This window comes from Bufo gargarizans, chromosome 2, assembly GCF_014858855.1.
Source record: "Bufo gargarizans isolate SCDJY-AF-19 chromosome 2, ASM1485885v1, whole genome shotgun sequence".
Classification (NCBI taxonomy): Eukaryota; Metazoa; Chordata; class Amphibia; order Anura; family Bufonidae; genus Bufo; species Bufo gargarizans.
The window spans coordinates 268,254,865-268,271,832 of NC_058081.1; the positions used below are offsets into that span (position 1 = coordinate 268,254,865).

General features: G+C 43.2%; 1 protein-coding gene and 1 long non-coding RNA gene across 2 annotated transcripts in view; one reads left to right on the top strand and one right to left on the bottom strand.

The window, feature by feature from the left end:
• The window catches only part of LOC122927936, a 248,526-nt gene that overhangs the window by 143,411 nt on the left and 88,147 nt on the right, over nucleotides 1–16,968 (bottom strand). The window lies entirely within an intron of this gene.
• LOC122927935 (angiotensin-converting enzyme 2-like) overlaps nucleotides 1–16,968 on the top strand; it is a 75,670-nt gene that overhangs the window by 56,104 nt on the left and 2,598 nt on the right. The window contains exons 12-17 of the mRNA XM_044280281.1: nucleotides 58–180; nucleotides 270–448; nucleotides 3,374–3,444; nucleotides 5,053–5,153; nucleotides 7,611–7,727; nucleotides 8,995–9,189. Of these exons, the coding sequence (XP_044136216.1) occupies nucleotides 58–180; nucleotides 270–448; nucleotides 3,374–3,444; nucleotides 5,053–5,153; nucleotides 7,611–7,727; nucleotides 8,995–9,189 (786 nt within the window). The remainder of the gene's footprint in view (nucleotides 1–57; nucleotides 181–269; nucleotides 449–3,373; nucleotides 3,445–5,052; nucleotides 5,154–7,610; nucleotides 7,728–8,994; nucleotides 9,190–16,968) is intronic.

Below are 16,968 nucleotides of genomic sequence, written 5' to 3' on the forward strand. Positions count from 1 at the left end.
ATGGCGTTGTGATAAGATACTGATATATAGCGTCTTTTCCCTGTGCTTGTCCTGCAGATATTACACACGGACCATCTACCAGTTCCAGTTCCAGGATGCACTCTGTATAGCTGCTAATCATGTTGGTCCTCTTCACACTTGTGACATCACTAACTCCACAGCTGCAGGGGATAAACTACTGTACGTGACCTATGGACCTCTTGTACTAGGAACAAAAATTGTAAAAAGCTATTATCTAAGCATGTCTTCATAAGTAATGTATTTTACAGGTCCATGTTGCGACTCGGAAACTCAAAGCCTTGGACAGAAGCCCTGGAGAGCATCACAGGGGGAACAAAGATGGATGCCCAACCCCTGCTAAGCTATTTTCAACCATTGTATGAATGGTTACAACAGAATAATAAAGCCAATAATAGATATGTTGGCTGGAATACCGCGTGGGACCCATGTAAATTAATTTTATTTTCTAACTCTTGTCCATTACAAAGACTTTTTGCAGTGCTACAAGCTATGGAATCCATAGTCGTGTTGGAGTTTTTGATTACTTCAGTTGCAACTTGTGCACAACTTTTTTCATATTGTGTCTTGGTTATTGATATATTTGGCAGTCATGGCAAAATTTCATGTACATGTATGACACCTTCATGGGAATCATGCATAAAACTATCATAAGAAACCACATGAGGTCACTTCGATCATTGTCAAAACTACGTTGGGAAAATTAAAGCTGGAATCAGATTTTGTTCTATGGTTAACCCTGAGGCCCAATGAGTTGTGACATGTACATGAAATGTCATAACAACAAAACAGAAATGGGCTCAGATTCACTGTTGACTCTGTGGGCTCGATTTTGTCTAGAATTTTTGCACATTTTTGAAACAATTTGGCACAATAATTGCATCTAGTGTTTTAGACAGTTTCTTTGACTCTTTTGACAAGGAGGTGTGGCTTTTCAGGAAAGGATGCATGTCCTAAAATTTGACTTTCTGCACCAGAATGCATCAAGAGTAATATCTATGGATCTCCTCAGGTGAAAAATTCATGATTTAACTACACTATTTGAAAACAAAGGCTTGGGGAATTAATCTCTAATTTTCTGAGACAGTCCTGGCAAATTTGTGGCTTCCCAGGCCTAAAAGGGTCAGTTTTTGTGTAGGCCCTTCCCCTAAGTGGGTGGTCCTGGTGGGGTGAGGCTTACATGCCCCAAATGTACCAACTGCAATGTTGGTAAGTATGCTTTCATAGAATATGAACTGTAAATCTCAGTCCATTGCTTTAGTTTGAAGGCCCCTTGTTAAGTACAATTGCGTCAGCAATCTGTGGTCAGTTGTGGGCATAATTAAATTCTGCAGGAATCAGGGTCAGTACAGTCATACAACTTAAAATGCAGTTTTATTCTAATTAGCAATTAATATTGCTCCAAAGTGGCGCTATGCTTTAAACAGAGGATTTTCCATCACCTAAACTTAGTATTTGTTACAGACAGTGGTTGTGGAACCACTCAGGGACGTAGCTATACTGGAAGCAGTAGAAGCATCTGCTTCAGGGCCTAAACTCAAAAGGAGCCCAGCGGGAGGAGGATGCCTGAAAGATGGGCCTCCCCCAAGTTTTATATAATGACATTATATACAGTGACAGTATATACAGTGACATGACAGCAATAGACGGAGCAGCTATCTGGCATAGGGTCAGCACTAGCTAGGTTTGGCATAGGGCTAACCCTAAGGGTGTTATTCTGGCGCCTCCAAGGTACAGAGATGTGGACTTCGCTGTGGGTTAGCAACCAGACCGCTTCCTCCTGGGATAGTCCAGGTATAGTTGGCAGCTGACACACGCGGGTCAAAGAAACTAGTGCAAAGCACCAGAAGCACAGGCAAGTCATTAATTCAAAACCAGACAAGCAAATCCAAGGAAAACATGTAATACAGACATCAGTCAAAACATGGAGCACTGGCAGACAGATAGACTTCAGGAACCCAAACATATGGATTTCAGGAACCCATTCAGACATAGCGAATACATGTGGCACTTCAGGAGACAGTTCAGACACAGCACGTATGTGAGCAGAAACATAGCAAGATGGAACAGGCTCAGAACACTAGGACAAGTTCAGACATAGCAGGTCCAGATACAGAGACTTGGCAAGGCAGACTCAAGTACATGGCAAACAGAGCTGGATAACAGATAAGGACGACTGCCAAAGGACAAACAGAATCTAGACATTGACATAAAGTGCAAGGATCCAACAGAATCTGAAAAGACCAGGCGGACAAATATAAACCACATCACTGAATAAGCAGAATCTGTGTTGCACAGCCAGGGGCAAGACACAAACTCAGGTACAGGAAATTTGCAACAAAACAATATTTGCGTTCTGTTCTTTTGCGGAATTAATATTCCACAGCGGGACAGAACGCAGGAATTGACATTTCTTTCTATTAGGGGTTTCCACAACATGTGAGGGCATCTTAACCCAAGCAAGACTGACCTGAGGAGAGATACAAGCACATAGGCACTATGTCACACCTACAAGTAGCTGAAGCCAGGACTTATAGAACAGTGGCAACATGAACTACCATTGAACACAATAGTATAAATTTAAATCCGAAATAAGCCGTCACCTGAGCACACAGTATAATGGCTGAAGGGAAATGCCATTGTAACAGTATTTAATAGGATATTCCATAAATGCATGAACACTGCAGCCCCTAAGGCTATTTTCACACTGTTAGCAGCAAAGTCCAGCAGGCTAGCCTCCAGAAGTCCGCTCCGGCCCCATTCACTATAATGTTTGCCGTGCTGCAACCGGACCTCCGGCCCGCCTCCATTATAGTGACTGGGGCCAGAGCAGACTTCCGGCGGCACGGTAGGCTAGCGTTAGCAAGGATCCGGCAGGCTGTTCCCTCGCCAGAACAGCCTGCTGGACCCTGAGGCTCCCAGTGTGAAGTAGCCTAAGAGAAGTAAGAGGAAGGAGCGCTGCACATGTCTAAGCACTATAATACTTCAGTTCCTGTACCTAGTTGTACAAACCCATTTACTTCTGTAGGGCCTTTTTATACATTTTTATGTATGCCCTTGAGACGCCATAGTATAGAGCTATTCCTCCCTAGCTCCATTGGTTCTGGGGTTGAATAACTCTGTAATATTATGCTGTAGGGAGGAACCATACAGTGGTATATAGCATGCCTATGACTCAGCATGAAGGAACTGTATGGCTTCATGTGGGCTCCATACACATGGCGCTACCATACTTTTGAGGTGCCAGATCAGTACATCATAGTCTATATATTTTCACCTTTTCATGTAAAGGCATTTATCAGCCTGTTAAACCCGGTGAAAACAGTCACTAAAATAATATTTTTTCTAATTTCAGACACAGGCACAGACACAAGCAATGCAATCAAAGTGAGGATAAGTCTCATAGCTGGGCTGGGAGATAAAGCGGTAAGCTGACCACCATATTTTCTTGTGAGAACGTGATCTGGGGCTTTTTGGTTTTTATCTTCTAAAATGCAGTCATGGTGAATTTAATTTTAGAAATTTTGATTGTGCCCCATTTAACTTACAACGAATGGGATCTTAAAGATGTCACTACCATTGGTGCACAGTGGAGATATGGATGCTTGCTGCATGATCTTGTGCACATTTATACAGAGTTGAGGTTTGTGCAAAAAAAGAAGTAGCTTCCTGTGTAATTTTTGTACTTAGAAATAAAAATATATAGATGTAATGATTGTTCTAAAGCTACACCACAAAATGACCAACCTAGGGCGATCAGAGGACGCGGGAGTCAAAACCTGGAACATTTGGTCCGTAAAGGGAATGTACAGTGAAATTGAGGCACACAGATTTTCAGTGTTGCAATTAAAATATTTATATAGTTTTGCGGTAGTTTCATCCAATTGCCCAATATTTATCTTCAAGGTACAAACAGAATATCTAGATCGGACGTTTCGGTCACATCAGACCTCCATCAGCGGTCACATTTTTATCTGTTCTGGAAGGAAGAATGGGTCTCAGGGCTCGGATGTGGGGAATGGGTCATCAGAAAATATCCTGCTGTTTAAATCAGAAAAAATAAAGAGAAAATAAAAACAAAAAAAAATCTACAATCAGAAAATAAAAACATTAGAAAAAAAAAGGAGATGTGTTACTATCTGGTTTTAACTGGCAGTTAAAATTTTGGGTGACACATTTCCTTTAAAACATTTTATGTTTAACATATTTTTTAATACATTTTGATGGCTACTTTTAATTTTTCATGTTACTTTTTATATTTGAACTAAAACCAGAAATCCTGCAGTTTTCACACTGGTCACTATGGCCACTGTCATTCTAATCCTGCCTGTAATGATATCACCTCTGTGTATAGATAAGACAGGATCCTCCATTCACAATAGGTGATTGTCACAGCTTATCTATTCTTCCCTTCTACAATGACCCCTGCACAGGTCACAGATCATGCCTAGGAAACTCTCCCATAGAAGTCACTGAGGTCCCCTCCTGACCATTGTTTCTATGTCCCATGGGGCTGCTGTAAAGCAATTTTCTTAATGCTTTGTAAATGCTGTTAGGAACAGCTCAGGCAAGATGGCCGCCCCCATAATAATGTTCAGGAAATAGAATTAAAAATATCTACAATCAGAAAATAAAAACAGATTAGACAAAAAGGATACGTGTGACTATCTGGTTTAAACTGGCAGATAAACTTTTTGGTGACACATTTCCTTTAAAACGTAAAAATGTGATTTGGCTATTCTATGGACTGCACCAGCAATATCTTACAATGACGAACTGGCTCCTATGATAACTCACAAAATTCAGCTCCTTGACACAGCACAAATAACCATGACTTCTAATCTATATATTATATGCTAATATATGTTGTGTATCACCCCAAAGAAGGGCCCCTACCAAGTGCCATTTGTAATCTTACCTTCTTCAACCAGGAGCTTCCTCCTAGGTGCAACTGCGACCTCTGCACCCCTATACCTACGCCCCTCCTAAAATAATAACCGTTTCTCATTCTAATTCTTTCTTATAACTTTGCAGTATACGTGGGACACCAGTGAGCTGAATCTGTTCAGGTCAACAATTGCTTACGCCATGACCAAATTCTATGCTACTGAGAAGAAGCAGGTGTTGGAGTTTTCGTAAGTATATAGAAGGATAACACCAGAGTGACCTCATGGTCCATCTAGTCTGCCCGATCAGTCATTTCCTATTCATTTTATCTTAGGATAGTTTGTTCCGAGCATCTACGACGCTTTCAGTAAAATAATATTTTCTGACATGGTTCTTGTGTTCAGTTTCCTTTAAAACATTTCCCTCCTGAACTCTATTTAATTCTTTTATATATTTAAAGGAGTTTTCCAGACTTCGGATATTAAAGACCTATCCTATCAATATCAGATCAGTGAGGGTCCGACACTCCCTACCCCCACGATCATCTGCTTTGCGCAGCTTCCTGAGCTGAAAATGGCACAGCTCTGTTCGAAGTGTAGTGGCTGTGCCGGGTTAGGCTACTTTCACACTGGCATTTTTTGTGGATCCATCAAGCTTCCGTTACAATAATACAACCGCATACATCCGCCATGAACTCTTCCGGTTGTATTATGTCTTCTAAAGCCATGACGGATCCGTCATGAACACCATTGAAAGTTAATGGGGGACGGATCTGTTTTCTATTGTGTCTGAGAAAACATATCTGTCCCCATTGACTTACATTGTGTGTCAGGACAGATCCGTCTTGCTCCGCACCACATCGCGGACAGAAAAACTCTGCTTGAAGCATTATTCAGTCCGCGATGGGAGCTCAACCAAACAGAACGGAATGCATTTTGGTGCATTCTGTTTCGTTCAGTTACGTTTTTTTCGCATTGACAATGAATGGGGACAAAACTGAAGCGTTTTCATCCGCTATTGAGGATCTGATTGACGGATCTCAATAGCGGAATTGAAAACACTAGTGTGAAAGTAGCCTTACTTCTGCGCAGCTCCATTTACTTCAATGGGAGCTGAACTGCAGTAACCCAGTAGGGCTATTACACTTTGAATGGAGCAGTTCTTCCTGCTCCATTCAATGTACTGGTTCCAGAGCAGAAGGCTGCAGGGAACAGCTGTTCATGGAAGTGCTGGGTATCGTACCCTCATCGATCAGATATTAACCCTGCTCCCTGCCTTCCTGGAGCCATAGCTCCAAAAAGTTCCAAATGGGGCGGAATTGGGAAAAAAAAAACACACAATTCTGCCACAGATTTATGGGTTTTGTTTTTATGGCATTCACTATGCGGTAAAATTGACTTGTGCGCTTCATTCTCCGAGTCAGTACGATTATGGTGATACTGCCGTTGATCTTGCATTTTAATACTGAAAAAAAAAATTGCCATATTATGACCCCCCATAACTTTTTTGTAGTTATGTCTAGATGTGTTGGGGCTCATATTTTGCAGGACGATCTGTCATTTTTGCTAATACTATTTTGGGGTGTGAATGACTTTTTGATCACTTTTTTATTCAATATTTTGGGAAAGTGAAGTGATGAAAAAACTGCAAATTGGACTTTTTTTTTCTGTTCTTCAAAGTATGGGATAATTTTTTTTATATTTTAATAGTATGGGCATTTTCACAAGCGGTGATGCCCATGATGTTATTTATTTTTTTTTATTTTTTTTTATTTGGGGGAAAGGGGGAGTGATTTGAATTTTATAATATATTTTTAAAAAATTTTCTATATCTCCAAGTGTACCCTGACTTGCAATCATCAGATTGCAATTAGTATAGAATAATGGAATTTGCGCCATTCTTCTATAAAGAAATTTCTATATTACAATTCAGTGCTCCAAGTGCTGGCCTGAATTGTAATATATACAGGTAATGAGCCTGGAAGCCTAGGACAGACTCATTACCAGCATAGAACGCTTTCCCCTATCTCCGCCAGGGAAAAGCGTTCCTTCCCCGGCAGCATGCTTCTGGGTTTTATTCCTCTCAGACGCCATGGTCACATTTGACCATGGTATCTAAGGGGTTAAATATACATGGTCGGCCTTACCGTCGATCGTGGATATTAACAGTGGGAGTCTGCTATATGAAACTTGTATGCACTCTGCTACATTGCCACAGCCCCATAACAGCCTGTATTGTCCATCCTCTCTGTACTTTCACTTCAGTCCCTTCATACACACTCTGCTGAAGATCTTATCAGCTGTCTGTAGGATTGTAATCCCTGACAGGCAGAGCACAGAGGAGGCTGAGGCAGCTCTTTAGCTCAGTGCTCTGAAGTAATCCCTCCTGCTGAGTTCTGCTCAACCGAGCTTACAACACCATAGGGATCTATGATTATGAATGCTGGGTTCAGCAGATCTCCAAGGTGGCCAGTGCCACAGTAAATCTCAAATTGGTATGGTTGCAGACTATAAATTGCCTTTTATATCAGCCCATGTTCTTTCAGTGGACTTTGGATAGTTCAACCATAGACAATTAGTGGTCACATGATCACATCATATTGGTGAAAGAACTTGCACTTGCTCTATGAAAAAAAAAAAAGAGAGGAAAAGTATCATCAGATAATCACAATATGATCTAATCCTTAAATTATTTTTTTTATATAGAGATGAAAATGTCCATATTTTTAATGAAACCAAAAGAATATCCTTCTATTTCTACGTTACAATGCCTGGAGACATCTCAACTATAATACCGAAAGATGATGTGGAAGCTGCTATTAGGTAAAGGAAATTTTTTCATGGTTTGTTTCAGAACTGGAGGTAGGATAGTGGGGGCCCCTATTCCACCTCTGGGACTCAAATCCCACATGAGTCCCTATTTCAGCCATAGCTGCAATATATAAAGTGGTGGTGGAGAAATTCCAGGCACACAAGTACAATAAAGTCAGCAGCCTTTAATAATAAAAAAATGAATTTGAGAGATTGAACCTTCCAACCAAACCTGCCAGGCCATCACCCATATTTGATTAGATGATCCAATGACCATAATTATAGGTGAGCCAAGTTTTTAAATATATTTAATAGGACCGGTTCGTCAAAGTTTGCTAAGAAATTAAATTAATTTGTCACAAATCGCAATTATTCAGGTATACCCAGGCCACTCTGCCCAATCATGTTCTTCCCACTTGGTCGATCAATCTCCGTGTGAAGGCTTGGAAGGTAACCATTTCCCAACCACCGACAGTAAATTTACGCCGGCAGCTGGGCATTTAAAAATGGAGCCCACTGGCATGTGCAGCGGGCGCCATGGCCGCTGGATGTCTGCTGTTTTAAAGAGCAGACACCTGCAACTAATGTCCAGCTGTAATGCCGATCGTAGACTTTTAACCCTTCAGATGCTGTGGTTGTCTGGGTGTGCTCCGGCTCCCCTGATCCCTGTCCTCCTGTGTGATGGTACACAGCATTGAGGAGATAAAACCTTCCTCAAAGCAATAAAATTGAGGGATTCACCTAGTGGTATTTTGCTTTTAAAATAAATAGTGTTAAGACAAGATGGCCGAACATGGTGGATGGATCAAACATGGCCGCTGGATTTTTGCAGCGACAAAAGTACATGAAAACTTGCCACGTCTCTCCCTATGCTCAGTTCACAGGACAATGGTGAAGATCGCACGGGATGAGAGTTTTATAGGGCTGTGACATCACAGGGGTTGGCTACCGGTGGATTGGATGGTTGCACTATGGGTATTATGGGTCATATTGCGTTCCTGGGCGTGTGGAAATACGAATTCACATTGACTAAAAAAATTTCAAAACTTCGGTCCAAATTCAACTAACCATAATTCATGCAGACAGATAGTTTTTTAACTTTATCACTTGTAATTTAAATTCCCGGTTTGTCTCCTGCCACTCCATATCCTCCCCCATACACTAAGACCAGTCTATTTCACTTGATGTTTGATTTTTTTATTTGATTTTTTACTTCAAAACAAATACATTTTATATTTGATGTTATCTGGAGCAATAACTTAATCTACTTTATGAACAGGTTGTCAAAAGATCGAATCAATAGCGCTTTCCTACTGAATGAAGAGTCTTTGGAATTTCTTGGTATTCCACCAACTATATCACCCCTTCCTGAACAATCTGTCACAGTGTGGCTAGTGGTCTTCGGGGTAGTGGCTGGGCTGCTAGTTATTGCTTTGGTTGTTCTACTTGTGCTTGGCCAACGGGACAAGAAAAAGTAAGTTGATGCATTATAATGATATACACACTTTGGAATAAGTATGGAGATGCACTATTCTGCTTTGATCCAGAGATATTTTGACATTTTACTTAAGAATAAGTGAACTAGTTCTGACCAAACCGTGTTCGAGCCGAACTCGGCTACTTTTTGGACGGCAGACGAACCCATATCTTTTAAACCTTTCATGACCGGCCTAAAAAAAGGCCTGAACGCCCAGGCAATTTTTGTGGTTTAGCAACCCTAGCTTTTTTATTTGTTTGGCTACCAAAATAATTTTTGAGATGTTTATTACTTCACACTTAGGAATTTTTATTAGCATGTTTTGTTTCCTTTTTTTAGGTTTAATTTGGGGGAAAACCACAAATTTTTATTATAGCTTTTTATTTCTTAAATATTAAAACTGACACAAAAATGAATTATTGCAATGGGTTCCTGTCACGGCCATGGTTATGGTCGTGACTCCTTAACCGCAAGCTGTTGCCTGCGGTTTGTTTTTGGTTGTTCAACCACAGGTGAGGGCTGCTAGTGTGTTGCCTCACTTGTGGTTGCCGCGGGCAACAAGTGGTTAAAGATTGTCGCAGATAGCAGCCTGAGCTGGTGCTAGGCAGCTTGCGGCATCTTCATGCGGTTACACCTAGCTACCTCTTTGTTAGGTGTGTGTGTGTGTATGTGTGCACTTGGTTTTATGTTATTGTGTGCACTTCCCCTTTAAGTGGTATTTTCCCTTCCCTGGTGGTGGAAGGGTTAACTCCCTTTCTGTGTGTGTGAGACACTGGGTGTGTCTGTGTGGGTGTGGCCACTTAGGCCTATAAAGCCTCTGTGTCTGGCATGTCTCAGTGGGTTGCTTCAGCCATGCTTAGCTGGAGCAGCCTCCTGTGCATTACATCTGCCAGTGGGGGCCACCCTTGTGGTCATAAACAAACAAACTGTGACTCAGGTTTATGTTGATGTCCACTTGATGTTTTCCTTTGTTATGGCATGCACCTATGGATCTGGGTTCCTGTGTGTTTGTGTGTGTGCTGTGTCCATTTGTGTTTGGGTGTGGACACTTGCTGTCTTGCACGGGATCCAGTCTGAGTGTCTGTGGCAGGTAGGTGTGGAAGTGCTTTTCAGCCTCCTGCCATATCCATAGGCTGTTTATGTTCCTTTCCCTGCAGCTTGGCCAGTGAGACTCCTGTTCCTTCGTGTCCAGAAGGAACAGGTCGTCTTACCCTGCTCCTTGTTCCAGGGCAATCCTGAGGGCTAGTAGGGACCCCAAGGCATACGGTGTATGAGTCCTCCCACCTTCAGGGTTGACTCATATGGTTAGGAGTCAGGGTCAGTTTAGGGACGCGATAGGAGGTGACCTGCTCCCTAATACTGTCGTCCTGGTCAAGCAGCGCGTAACATCTTCTGGCATCGCACGGCTGAGGGTTTTCCCCATCCTCAGCCGTGACAGTTCCCTATGTTGTGATTATCGTTTTGATATATAAAATGTATAGGTTTGAGTGAACGGGGCGACTATGGTGACGGTTTCCATTAGCGCCGGCATTTTGACTTTTTTTATTTTTTTTTTACAGTTTTTTAATTTGTATTTTTTATTTTTATTTTTTACTTATATTTTTATTTATTTTTGCCACATAATATGTCCCCCATGAGGCCATTAAAAGACCTCTGGAGGACACTGACTTTTTTTTTTTTTTACTTCTTGTTTCCACTGTAACTGGGAGCCCCAGTTACTGGGGAAAACAGACCCCTGTGGGGGCATTAAACAAAGGCAGAGCTGATTAGGGTCTCACTAGACCCTGCAACTCTGTTCCTGCCCCGAGACACCTGATTCCTGCGCTTCTCCAGTGATCTGCTGCCGGCACAGGAGACGCCAGAAGCGGTAATAAACCGCTCCTGTCCTCTCCTCAGGGTCCCCACTGTGTCTCACAGCCAGGATCCGACCTGCTCCTGCTAGATTGCAGGAGCTTTAATCCCAGCACTGTACAGCACTGGGATTTAAAGAGCTGCCTGACCGTTTATATACATGCTATCTGCACAGGGACATAAATAGTCAGTGGGCAGTCAGAAGGGGTTGAGGTTTGTTGCGGACAAGTCCACTAAAAGGCGCGTAGAGCCATTTTAGTGCATGTGTCAGTGGGAAAAACCACTAGGGAGGAAGAAGAAGGGCTCTCACATGACTCGGAGAGGAAGGGATTGCCCTGATTGACAGCGTGGATGAGCCAATCAATGCTGCAGTAGGCAGGGATGCTCCCTAGCAGAATGAGCAAAACACCATTCTGTGCTAGGCTGTCAGAAATCAATCAAGCTTGTATTGTATTGCCAGGGACAGTGAAGGGAAAGGCTAGTATTGCAAAGAAGAAGAATTGTGTGTGTAGAATTGGGAGGCAGGGAAGCGGACAGCGAGGGTGGAAGGATTGAGGAGCTGTGGTCGCTGTGCCTCCTAGCAGTGCAGTCGTCTAAAGCAGCTACCTTCAAGAAAATACTTTTCATTTTCCCCCCCATTTTAACAGAAATCCTTTTTTGTGGGGTACAATTTAATTAAGCAGCATATGCTGTATACATGATTACTGCAGCAAAACACATGGTATAGCAGCAATCTACCTGTGATTGTTAACGTGGAATTGAGCATCAGGCCTCAATTGTCTTTTTACGTGAATTCCATTTCCACGCAGTGCAATTTTTTTTTTTTTGGTGGGTTCAATTTAATTAACCAGTATATATACATGATTACTGAAGCAAAACACATGGTATAGCAGCAATCTACCAGTGAGTGTTATTGTAAAATTGAGAGTAAAGCCTCAATTGTACATCGTACATTAATTCCATTCACACACATCTGTAATGAATTTTTTTCTTTGGGGGGGGGGTCAATTTAATTAATGTATATATTACTGCAGAAAAGCACATGATATAGCAGCAATCTACCTGTGAGTGTTAACTTGAAATTGAGCCTCAAACCTCAATTGTCTGTATATAGATAATCGATACCAATACATAGGCCATCACACAAAAGTATCAATGAAGGATAACAAATTTAGGCCTAAATCTGTTTTCCCTTTATTTCTGTGTTCACAAACACGCTTCCAATGATTTTTTTTTTTATATATTCAAACCAGCAGCATATATACGCAATTACTACACCAATACAAAGGGTAGCACACAAAAGTATCTGGAAGTAACAACAAATTTATGCCTAAATCCGTTTCCCTTCACTCACACGTTTTTAAATGTATTTTTATTTTATTTTTGGGGGGGGGGGTGTTGATTTATATTCAAACTAGCAGCATATATATGTGATTACTACAGTAATACAAAGGGTAGTGCACAACATTTTCTGAGAGGCCCAAAAAAAATTTCAGGGCTACGAAAAGGTTCTAAAGGAAAGACCCAGAGCCAGAATGTGGGTAGTAGCAGCACCAACTATCCCGCCAGAAGTAGTAGTAGTAGGCCACAGTTGTCCCTGCTGGCTTTGGAAAGGCACACCATTGTAGTTGAGGAGAAAAAGGATGAGATCGTGGATTGGATGGCTCACTCCTCCTCTCAGTCGTAGCAGGATGACGTGAAGGTGACTTCACAGTCTGAAGTCCTGGAGCCAGGGATCACAGCCTTCCTCCTGCTCCTCCTCCTTGCAGCCCCAAAGAGGGCTTTCAATGGAGGCCTCTGTCTTCACTGCCCATTCCTAGAGGAATGCCTTCCTTTTTCCTAAGAAGTGGTAAGAAAACCCCACCACGCCCTACGGCATAAAGTCAAGAGAGTCTGCCTGTTGAGGACTTGTGTGAGAGCTATCACTATTTGAGCTGCCCTGAGGAGGTTGGGGAGGAAGCTGGTGACCTCATGCATACCTGTGTTGATGGTGGTGGTAATAGTTGCACCTCTAGCCACTGTATTGGCGGTGGGTCAGTGACAGTGGCAGTTGAGGAAAATGCAGAGCAGGGGACGGGGGTCCAGGAGCCCATCATAATATCTCCCAGTCTGATAAAAGTGGCAGGGAGGGTGAGGACTCCGATGTGTGCTGGACGGGACCTGGGAGCCGGATTGTCCGATCCCTGCTTCATCATTCCTCCCTCTGTCGGCGCTCCACACTGCTGGTTTGTGCAGGGGGCGGGGCTGGACGTCACTCTATGTCTTGCTGCTGCTGGGGAGATCATCAGAGGAACGAGGTGAGTATGTAGAGTTTTTTTTACATCCTGTCTAGGGGGCACATAACTGGGCATCTTCCTGTGAGGGGGCAAATATCAGGGCATAATTTTGGGAGGGGGCAGAAATGGGCAAATTACTGTAAGGGGGCATATATCAGGGAATTTTACTGTGAGGGGGCATATACCTGGGCATATTACTGTGAGGGGGCACATACCTGGGCATATTACTGTGAGGGGGCACATAATATGAGGACTTGTGTGAGAGCTGTCACTATTTGAGCTGCCCTGAGGAGGTTGGGGAGGAGGCTGGTGACCTTATGCATACCTGTGTTGACGGTGGTGGTAGTAGTTGCACCTCTAGCCACTGTATTGGTGGTGGGGCAGTGACAGTGGCACAAATGAGGGGGCACAAATGGGCATATTACTATGAGGGGGCATATCAGGGCATTTTACTGTGAGGGGGCATATACCTGGGCATATTACTGTGAGGGGGCACATACCTGGGCATATTACTGTGAGGGGGCACATAAGAGGGCATATTACTGTGAGGGGGCACATGACTGGGCATATTACTGTGAGGGGGCAAATATTAGGGCATAATACTGGGAAGGGGAAAATATCAGGGCATAATACTGGGTGGGGGAAAATATCAGTGCATATTACTGTGAGGGGGCACAAATGGGCATATTACTAATGAGGGGGGATATATCGGGGTATTTTACTGTGAGGGGGCATATACCTGGGCATATTACTGTGAGGGAGCACAAATGGGCATATCACTGTGAGGGGGCATATATCAGGGCATTTTACTGTGAGGGGGCATATACCTGGGCATATAACTGTGAGGGGGCACATGACTGGGCATATTACTGTGAGGGAGCACATAACTGGGCATATTTCTGAGGGGGCACATGACTGGGCATATTACTGTGAGGGGGCATATATCTGGGCTTAATACTGTTAGGGAGCATATACCTGGGCATATTACTGTGGGAGGGCACATAACTGGGCATATTACTGTGAGGGGCACATAGCTGTGCATGTTATTGTGATGGGGCATATATCTTTGTATAACTACTGTGAGGTCACATATCTGGGCATAATACTGTGAAAACAGCACATATCTGGGCATAACTATCATGAAAGGGGGCACATATGTGGGCATAACTACTGTGAGGGGCACATCTGGGCATCGCTACTATGAAGGGGCATATATTTGTCATACCTACTGTGAAGGAGGCACAATGTGGGCTTAATCTGTGAAGGGGGTACAATGTGGACATAAATACTGTGTGGTGGCATAAAGGGGGAATAATAACTATGTGGGGGCATTCAGGGGACTGGGTGGGATTAGGTGTATAGTATGTTTTGGGCGGAATTAGAGGCGTGGCCTTGTGCTGAAAAAATGTGCACATAATGTCCCTCTTACTTCTTTTCAAAAGTTAGAAGGTATGCAGAAGTATCGTTGACATCAACAGTATGATGATTACTGGATAGTCATGCTTTTAGAGCCTCACTAGCAAGGCAAAATGGGGGGCTGTTTTCCTCTGGCAGAAAGGGTGGCCAAATTACGTTAATCTGCCCTGCGCCACCACCCTCCCACTGCCATGAGCAGCAGAAGCCGCAGCAGCAGTAATAGCAGAAGCCGTTTCAGTCTGAGCAACATGATGGAGCAGTTTTTCCACGTGCCGTGCCCGGTTGAGGCCAGTCAGCAAGCTGACAGAGCCCGCCTCAATGCCCAGGTTTAGGCCTACCTAAACTATGACCGGTCTCTATCGCATACTCTGTTCCCTGACGCCATGGATTTCTAGGCAGGCAGACTGGAACAGTGGCCCAAACTGGCACAGCATGCTGACTTTCAGTGTCATCTCAGAGAGGGTTTTCAGCGCCTTCGGGGGGTGTCACTCAAATTAACCAAGTTGTCCTCTGCCGGTGTCCAAAACATCACTTTTGTCAAAATGAACCAAGCCTGAGTTCAGGAGGATTTTCACACACTCCTCCAACTGAGGCCTCTTGCACACGACCATATGGCTTGCCTTTTTCAGTATTTTGCGGTCCGCAAAAGACGGATCCGCCAAAAAATACGGATGACGTCCGTGTGCATTCCGTTTTTTTGCGGAATGGAACAGCTCGCCCCTGATAGAACAATACTATACTATCCTTGTCCGTTATGCAGACGATAAGGCTCCATTCACACATCCGTAATTTTGTTCCGCATTTTGCGGAACGAAATTGCGGACCTATTCATTTCTATGGTGTGCTGCCCTTACACGGAATTGCGGACCTGCACTTTCAGGTCCGCAATTCCGTTCCCGAAAAAAACAGAACATTTCCTATTCTTGTCTGCAATTGCGGACAAGAATAGGCATATTCTATTAGTGCTGGCAATGTGCGGTCCGCAAAATGCAGAATGCACATTGCCGCTGTCCGTGTTTTGCAGATCCGCGGATCCGTGGATCCGCAAAACACATTGCAGATGTGTGAATGGACCCTAATAGGACATGTTCCCTCTTTGAACGGAACGGAAAAACGGAAACAGAATGCATGCGGAGTACATTCTGTTTTTTTGCGGAACCATTGAAATGAATGGTTCCGTATACGGACCGTATACATAACGCAAAAAACGGAACAAAATAAAACGTTTGTGTGCAAGAGGCCTAATTCCGATGAATATATCTATCATTGCTGGCGGTGCTCCAACTTGCCACTGTTGCTGCCTGACTATCATCACGTTCTGTATGGCTGCTGCTGGTGTATCCATCATGCCACTAATGCGATCGGCCAAAATGTACCATATGGCTGCTGCAGCCGCCACTGCCTCAGCTGCTGCTGCTCATTGCTGTTAATTCCCTACTGCCACCACAATTAACGCAAAGCATCTGCCGCCACTATCACTACTGCTACTACGATTGCTACTACTACTAGGGATGAGTGAATCGACTTGAAATGAAACATCCGAAGTCGATTCACATAAAACTTTGTTCCAATAATGTATGGAGCAGGAGCTCCGTACAGTATTAGAATGTATTGCCTCTGATGAGCCGAAGTTATTGCTTCACGAAGTCTCGCAAGACTTCGGGTAATAACGTCATGAATCAATTTGTACTGTAAAAAAACTATTACCGAATTTGGGTTCGGTTCCAAGTGGTACCTTGGTACCGAACCCGGGTTCGGGAAATGTTTTTTTACAGTACAAATTAATTTATGAAGTTATTACCCAAAGTCTCGCGAGAAGGGATGAGTGAATGAGCGAACACGAACTTGACCCCGAACCCAGACCCCATTAAAGTCAATGGGGACCTGAACTTCACTTTATTATTTTCCGTTATAACATGGTTATAACTGAAAATAATAGCATTCTTAAGATAGAATGCTAAATACAATGACCATTATTAAAAATAATAAATAAAAAACTCACCTCATTCACTTGATCGCGCAGCTGGTATCCTCTTCTTTCTTCAGGACCTGCAAAAAGACCTGCGATGACGTCACCACATGGTGAGCGCGGTGACGTTATCGCAGGTCCTGCTGAATGAACATAGAAGCGGTGACGTCATTGCAGGTCCTTTTGCAGGTCCTGCAGAAAGAAGAGGATACCGGCTGCGCGATCAAGTGGATGAGGTGAGTTTTTTTTAAAATTATTTTTAAC